The following is a 7322-nucleotide window of genomic DNA, read 5'->3' on the forward strand; positions in this document are numbered from 1 at the left end:
AAAAAAAAAAAAAAAAAAACACATGGAGTATTATTATGCAGGATTGCGCATATTAATTTGGTATGCCAAATGAATGTTTCTTTAGGCCAGCCAAACCGTAATGGTACTTATTTTTCTGTATGATAACAGACCAAGAATCTAAGACTAATTTCAGTTGGCCAGGAATTTGAAGCTTATGGTTTTGTGGGTAACTAGCTAGATGAGTTTACCCCCAAATTTGAGCAGGTGTGTTGTGAGAATCCTATCTGAAGACAGGGATGAGTGTTAGACAACATACAATTTCAGTTAGTGGTAATTGTACACTTGTGAAATTTTGTGAAAATTTACCCTTTCAGTTAATGCTTTTACCAATTTTGTGAAATTTGATGTACACTTGTGAACCAGGAGCTATATTGAGATGGAGAGAACATTTAAAATTTGGACATACAAAGAAGGTGAACCACCTTTGGTACATGCTGGGCCACTTAATTTGCTCTATGCAATAGAAGGCCACTTTATTGAAGAAATGGCGAGCAAAAGCAACCCCTTCGCAGCTCAAGACCCGAATGATGCCCATGCGTTCTTCCTTCCCTTCAGTGTAGCCAATATGAAAAGTTTCCTTTACGTGCCCTTCAGTAGAGACTATTCGCGTGCTCCCATCAACCATTTGGTTATGGATTATGTTCGCATCGTATCAGAGAAATACCATTACTGGAACAGAAGTGGCGGGGGTGATCATTTCATGGTCTCTTGCCATGATTGGGTAAGTTCTTAATTTGTTGCAATTCATGATTTTATATCGTGGGAATTATATACTAATTTTTTCTTCTTTTATTGCAGGCACCTTTCGTAACCGAGGAAAATCCAAGATTATTCAAGAAATTCATCAGGGTTCTTTGCAATGCTAATTCGTCAGAAAGTTTTGAGCCCGGAAGAGATGTATCGCTGCCGGAATACAGAGTTGAGGGAACAAGTCTTTTGACCTCTACACAGTCTCGCGTTAGTGTTTCTAATCGCTCCATTCTTGCTTTCTTTGCTGGTGGAGGTCATAGACCTATAAGGAAGATGTTACTTAAGCATTGGTTAAACAAAGACAGTGAATTACAAATTCACGACTATCTTCCCAAGGGACAAGATTATGGTGAATTTATGATGCAAAGTAAATATTGTTTGTGTCCAAGTGGATATGAAGTTGCCAGTCCTAGATTAGTCGAGGCAATCCATGCCGGATGTGTTCCTGTTATAATGTCGGATCATTATGTTCTTCCATTTAGCGATGTACTTGATTGGAGCCAGTTCTCGATACAAGTTTCAATCGAAGAAATACCCCAACTTAAGACGATACTGCAGGCTATAACAGATGAGCAGTACCACAAATTGCAGAAGAGGGTAAAACAAGTTCAACGGCATTTCACTCTTAATCGCCCGGCACAAAGGTTCGACATTATTCATATGATACTTCATTCAGTTTGGCTAAGGCGATTAAATGTTCATCTACCAGCTTGAAAGTTGTCATAAAAATCCTTAATTCCAAAAAAAAGATCTTAATTACGGAAATTATTAAAGTATGAACTGGCAAAACATGTACCTGGTAGTGGATTCTTAGATAATTGTTGTACAAATTCTTTCTCTTTCTGTAGGTAAATAAATACAGTTAATTCGATAATTTGCCTTCTATCATTCTCGTTATTCCATAAATAGAGTCTTAAATTTGAAAGCTCGTGTTGTCAAAAATGGTCAAAACTAGCCAGTGCCCATGGGCCATGACATATGGATTGCCTGTACTACACTACTACTACATAAAGTGCTGGTTGAAATTTTTGATCGGAATTAATAACTCTTTCTCAGTATTCCGCGGGGCGCTATTTGAGAACTTAATGCAGTGTATGGAGCTCTTGAAAACCGAGGCCGTCGTACACCATCAATTTTCTCTTGTTTTAATCAAATTTTCTTGCTTCTTCCCGAGGTGCGTCATGTTCGCCACCTTGGCACTAGTCCTTCCCACAGTTGGTCTAGATGGGGGTGTTAGAGGTCACACGAAATCATGTTTAGAGCGAATCCTGTGTATCGAAGGCTGATAACGTACAACGTTGGAATTCGCAGCTTGATCTTTATATATATGCACTGAAAACATACCGTAATACTTACGGCTTACACTGGAATCATTACACTGCCCCAAATATAGACTTCTTTCTTCTTTTTTTTCCCATCTCAAGATTTGTATATGTAGACTCAAAACTAAGAAGTTTCTACTTATCAGTGGTAAAGAAGAAAATCGAGCGCCTGACAGATAATAAATTCAACTCTTCTTAAATTCCTTGGATGAAACCTGCTTGATTGTATTGTTTGTCATGAAACATGGCAGACTTTGTGATCACTTGCAGAACGCAGTTGATAGTCCTTGTTACTTTAATTCTTTTTCTTTTTACTCTATATATTTCTCCTTACAACAATCACCATTCCATCATCAATACTAACTTCTTCAATTCTTCATCTTCGTCTTCCATTTTGCATGAACGACTAAACGGTTTGTCGTATTTGTTACATCAGCCGAAGAAACTTACTAGTGCCGTGAAAATAGAAGATGATCTTGCAAGAGCAAGGGATGCTATTAGAACAGCAATTCTGACACGTAATTACACGTCTAACAAAGTGGAAGATTTCATTCCCAGAGGAACAGTTTACAGAAATTCGTATGCCTTCCATCAGTAAGAATATCTCTGCATTTATTTTATTTGTTTTCTTACTTTTTGAAGATTTCCTTTTTGTATACTGCACCGTTATTTTATATTTTTTGCTGCAAGTTAAGAGTAGCGTATACACTGACTGCTTATACGGAACCTTCTTTACTGGAAATAAGAGAAGTTGCATCCAAAACTAAGAAAAATCAAATACTTGTAATACTTCAAATACACAGTACTTCTTCGTTTTCCTTCGGTACTCGTTGAACTGTCTTCTAGCGTTGGAAATATACTCCACCTACTAATAACATAAAATAAAATTAAGTCAAAGAAAATAACATAAATAAAAACATCATATATGCAGACAAACAGATAATAAATTGCTCAGCCAGTCCATTTTTGAATTTGCATTAAACTATTAAAGCATCAAAGGATGTATTTTTCTGTTAATGCATTCACTATAGCTAATCTAAATCAAATTTGTAAATTATCCTCTATTACTCTGAAAAATAGTCTTTCGATGCTTTATCTTAGTTTTTATTCTCTCCCAGAACTATTATCACCTTTTCATTTCCGTCTATTTTTCTGAGATAGAGGTAATATTACGTATCGCCCATTGCTTCATGAAAACTTCTATGACGAGGATGAGAGAAACCTCATTCCATGACGAGGACGAGAGTTGAAATCGCGAGGGGAGTCGATTAAGAGTTAAATTTAAAACGGTCACACCAAAATTTTAATTACCCATATAATTATCTGCAGCAACATAAGGCATAAGCATCAACACAAGAGAGTTAAACACCCTCTCTAAGTCAAAGGTCTTGGATACTCTACACTTTACAACTACAAGAAAATCTAGCTATTGCTACACCATATGTTGCCACACCTTCAATATAGGTGCTGCAAAAGCAAATATCTGGCCACAGTACTTTTCAGCTGCAGCTAAAAACTATATTTTAATGCTACAAAATGAAATTTTTACCACATAACTGTAGCAACAATATGAAAAGAGTGTGTCAAAAAAGTACAATCTCTTGTTGCAGCAATAAAGATTGGGCGCAACAACAGACTTGTTGCTATATAGGTTATCGCGACACTAGTGGTGGTTTATGCCATAACCATTGGGCGCTGCCATATATTAAGTTTCTCGTAGTGACATCGGGAAATTACCTTATAGGTAACATGGCATAACAATTAAGAAACTTAACTCCTTAGTTATTAGCCACGTTGAGATTGTCCAAGTGTGTAGTGATTTTTAAGCAAATTGTTCTAGCAGCAGAGATAAGCTTAAAAATCCGTTTTGTTTAGTTCGATATATCTCGAAAAAGATCTAAACATTAATTTTAAAGTACTTCAACTCCAAGGTCCGTTTGGTTTACGCCAACACCTCGAAATGATCTCAGCACCAAGTTGTTAATTAAATTTACCTCACGCATATCCGAGCATGCACTGAAGAAAGTACTATTACACCATCACTCGTTTCCTGGGATTTTTTTCATAGTATGCCACATAAATTCCAATGTGTAATATGTTGTTTTAATGAATCAGGAGTCACATTGAGATGGAGAAAACATTTAAAATTTGGACTTACAAAGAAGGAGAATTACCTTTGGTGCATGAAGGACCTCTTAATTTGCTCTATGCCATGGAAGGCCACTTTATCGAAGAAATGGAGAGCAAGAAAAACCCATTTGCAGCTCATGACCCTGAAGAAGCTCATGCGTTCTTCCTTCCATTCAGCGTAGCAAAGATGAGAACATACTTTTACATGCCCTTGTATAATACATATTCTCGTGATCCCATTCAGCATTTCGTTACTGATTATGTTCAGGTCATATTAGAGAGATACCATTATTGGAACAGAAGCAACGGGGGTGATCATTTCATGGTTTCTTGTCATGACTGGGTACGTTTTCAAATAAAGTTAATTTGTGGATTGATAATTCACTAAAGTGTACCATTTTTTGTGGTGTTGACATATTATACTACAGGCACCTTGTATAAGCGATAAAAATCCGAAACTCTTCAAGAACTTCATTAGGGTTCTCTGCAATGCTAATTCATCTGAAGGGTTCAAGCCTGGACGAGATGTATCGCTGCCAGAATTTAAAGTCGAGGAAAGAAGTCTTTTTACATCAACTCAATTTCATGCAAGTGGTACTAATCGCTCGATTCTCGGCTTCTTCGCTGGTGGTGGTCATAGGTACATAAGGAAGGTACTACTTAAGCATTGGAAAAACAAAGACAACGAATTACAAGTTCATGAATATCTTCCTGAAGGACAAGATTACGGTGGTTTGATGGCTCAAAGCAAATTTTGTTTGTGCCCGAGCGGATATGAAGTCGCAAGTCCTAGAATTGTTGAGGCGATCCATGCCGCGTGTGTCCCCGTAATTATGTCAGAGCATTATGTTCTACCATTTAGTGATGTACTTGATTGGAGCCAGTTTTCCATACAAATTACGGTTGAAGAAATACCTCAGCTTAAGAGAATATTACAAGCTATAACGAATGAGGAGTATCTTAAATTGCGAAAGGGGGTTATACAAGTTCAACGTCATTTTACTCTGAATCGTCCGGCGCAAAGGTTTGATATTATCCACATGATACTTCATTCCATTTGGTTAAGACGACTAAACTTCCATCTACCATCCTGAAATCAGATTGTTCGCAAGTCACAACTTCAAAAAAATTTAGTTATTTTTTACCCGTGAATACTAAACAGTGTAAATGTGCATAAACTGCAAGTGGACTCCAAGTCTGATTTATTAATGAAGTGGTAGATTTTGGATTACATTTGGGGCAAGTTTTGGCTCCCAATATTTTGTTGAGAATAGCAACTAAACAAGGGCCTCTTCTTTTCCTAACTTCCCCCGTAGCATTTAGAAGGGACAATAGTACTCGAGTCCCAAAAACCTTGCTCTAATCGCCCAAATTCTGAAGTAACGCTGGATGTTAGTGGTTGTAGTAGAAATTAAGAAACTGCAACTGCTCCTACCAATGAAACCGAATGTGTTTGGAATATATATTATTCTACTGCAAGCTTATCCCAACCTTCGGTTGTTGGCGGTTCAACTTGTTTTTGCAAGAAGAGTACTTACTACTCCGTCTGTACCACATATATAGGCGGAATAGTCAAAATCTTTTAGATTGAGAATTTTTTTTGATTTTATAAATTTCTATGTTTTTTCCTGTTTTACTCTTATTTATATTCCCAATATTATAGACATATATTCAATTATAATGATTCCCAAGCAAATAAATAGGGGTAATAGAAGTAAGTTATCGTTTGGAAATTTGGACTCCACTATAATGGTACAAGGAAAAATGAAAATTGCGCCTATATAATATATGTAGGGAGGGAGCATAAATCAACAATCAAGTCTTGAAAAAGAAAATCAAAATAATCAAAATGGTTCGATGGCCGTGGCATATGGACTGCCTGTAGTACAGATAATGCTCGTAAATTTTGGGGTTGGAATTAATAACTCTTTTCTCAGTGTATGAATGATTCATGGAGTGCCATTTAAGACTTTAATTAATACGGTGTTAGAAGTACTTAGAAGCTCATGAAAACAAGGAAGTCCTTGCTCCACTCCACCTTCGCTCTAATTTTCATTCTTCTAATTCCCGAGGTGGGTAATCTTTGCCAACTTGATATTCAGGGGTCCTTTCGACAGTTGCTCCATATGAATAGAGAGTGTCCTCTGGATTGAGACTGATTATAATGTTGGAATTCACACTTTAATCTTTACACTGCCCCAAAAATATAGATTTGTTTTTTCTGAGAATCAAAACTTATAAGAAATGTCAACTTATCACATGTTGCACAAAAAAATCAAGTCGCTGACAGATAATAAATTCAACTCTTCTTAAATTCTTTGGATGAAACCTACTTGATTGTATTGTCATCAAACATGGCAGAGGTTGTGATAAGTTGCAGAACGCATTTGATAATCCTCGCTACTTTTCTTCTTGTTCTTCTTACTCCGTACATTTCTCCTTACGATCACCATTCCATTATCAACACTGATTTCTTCTCTTCTTCGTCTTTGTCTTCCATTATGCATAAAAGACCATATGTGTTGTCTCAACGTTCTTATGATAGTGGAATCCTCTCGGTTACCTCCGTTGTTGATGGAACACATAATGCAATTCATATCAGAGTGAGTACTTATCTTTATGCGATATGTACTTTGTTTTGATTTATTTATTTATTTTGCTTCACTTGTGCGCGCCTACTTGTTTACTGTTAATATTTGTTTCATCTGCAGGAGAAACTTGCAGGTGCCGAAAAGATTGAAGATGACCTTGCAAGAGCTAGAGATGCCATTAGAAAAGCAATTCTCACACGCAATTACACGTCTAACAAAGCTGAAGATTTCATTCCCACCGGAACAGTTTACAGGAATTCTTACGCCTTTCATCAGTAAGAAATATTTTAATGCCTTTTAATTGAACATTTTTTTTTCTGATGAATAATTTACATTAGAGTACCACTACTTTTACTATCCGGCTATCGCTTTGCAATCCAAAAAGGCATTTTCTGTAACTTGGAGCTCGAAGTCTACTTTGGGATTTCCAACGATATTCCGGAAAATATCTTTCGGATGCCTTATTTTACGTTAACTTAATTAATTAAGATGCTATAAATGTCTAAGT

The 7322-nt window shown here is 36.5% G+C and overlaps 3 protein-coding genes across 4 annotated transcripts; all 3 read left to right on the forward strand.

Annotated features, from left to right (window-relative positions):
• The first annotated feature begins 43 nt into the window (after window positions 1-43).
• LOC113342354 (probable glycosyltransferase At5g20260) lies at window positions 44-1613 on the forward strand. The gene is made up of 3 exons (XM_026586915.1): window positions 44-291; window positions 385-742; window positions 820-1613. The coding sequence occupies exons 2-3, from the start codon at window positions 398-400 to the stop codon at window positions 1483-1485; spliced, it is 1011 nt and encodes a 336-aa protein (XP_026442700.1). The 5' UTR covers window positions 44-291; window positions 385-397; the 3' UTR covers window positions 1486-1613.
• Window positions 1614-2161: 548 nt separating this feature from the next.
• LOC113342352 (probable glycosyltransferase At5g20260) lies at window positions 2162-5456 on the forward strand. Of its 2 annotated transcripts, none has more exons than XM_026586913.1 (3): window positions 2162-2687; window positions 4209-4566; window positions 4652-5456. In XM_026586913.1, exons 1-3 carry the CDS (start codon window positions 2338-2340, stop codon window positions 5315-5317), a joined length of 1374 nt encoding a protein of 457 aa, XP_026442698.1. In that variant the 5' UTR covers window positions 2162-2337; the 3' UTR covers window positions 5318-5456. The 2 variants fall into 2 exon arrangements, with proteins under 2 accessions (XP_026442698.1, XP_026442699.1); XM_026586914.1 differs by having other exon boundaries at window positions 2162-2672.
• A 1066-nt stretch (window positions 5457-6522) lies between these two features.
• LOC113342355 (probable glycosyltransferase At3g42180) lies at window positions 6523-7093 on the forward strand. Its single transcript, XM_026586916.1, has 2 exons — window positions 6523-6826; window positions 6935-7093. The coding sequence occupies exons 1-2, from the start codon at window positions 6578-6580 to the stop codon at window positions 7091-7093; spliced, it is 408 nt and encodes a 135-aa protein (XP_026442701.1). The 5' UTR covers window positions 6523-6577.
• The last annotated feature ends 229 nt before the right edge of the window (window positions 7094-7322 follow it).

The sequence above is a fragment of the Papaver somniferum genome, unplaced genomic scaffold, assembly GCF_003573695.1.
Source record: "Papaver somniferum cultivar HN1 unplaced genomic scaffold, ASM357369v1 unplaced-scaffold_371, whole genome shotgun sequence".
Taxonomy (NCBI): domain Eukaryota; kingdom Viridiplantae; phylum Streptophyta; class Magnoliopsida; order Ranunculales; family Papaveraceae; genus Papaver; species Papaver somniferum.

Bases quoted from the DNA above. Each gene is read 5' to 3' on its own strand.
- LOC113342354 (XM_026586915.1), top strand. From the start codon at position 398: ATGGAGAGAACATTTAAAATTTGGACATACAAAGAAGGTGAACCACCT. The intron at 743-819 runs GTAAGTTCTTAA...CTTTTATTGCAG, and splicing joins TGGTCTCTTGCCATGATTGG to GCACCTTTCGTAACCGAGGA.
- LOC113342355 (XM_026586916.1), top strand. From the start codon at position 6,578: ATGGCAGAGGTTGTGATAAGTTGCAGAACGCATTTGATAATCCTCGCT. The intron at 6,827-6,934 runs GTGAGTACTTAT...TTTCATCTGCAG, and splicing joins ATAATGCAATTCATATCAGA to GAGAAACTTGCAGGTGCCGA.
- LOC113342352 (XM_026586913.1), top strand. From the start codon at position 2,338: ATGGCAGACTTTGTGATCACTTGCAGAACGCAGTTGATAGTCCTTGTT. The intron at 2,688-4,208 runs GTAAGAATATCT...TTAATGAATCAG, and splicing joins AATTCGTATGCCTTCCATCA to GAGTCACATTGAGATGGAGA. The intron at 4,567-4,651 runs GTACGTTTTCAA...ATTATACTACAG, and splicing joins TGGTTTCTTGTCATGACTGG to GCACCTTGTATAAGCGATAA.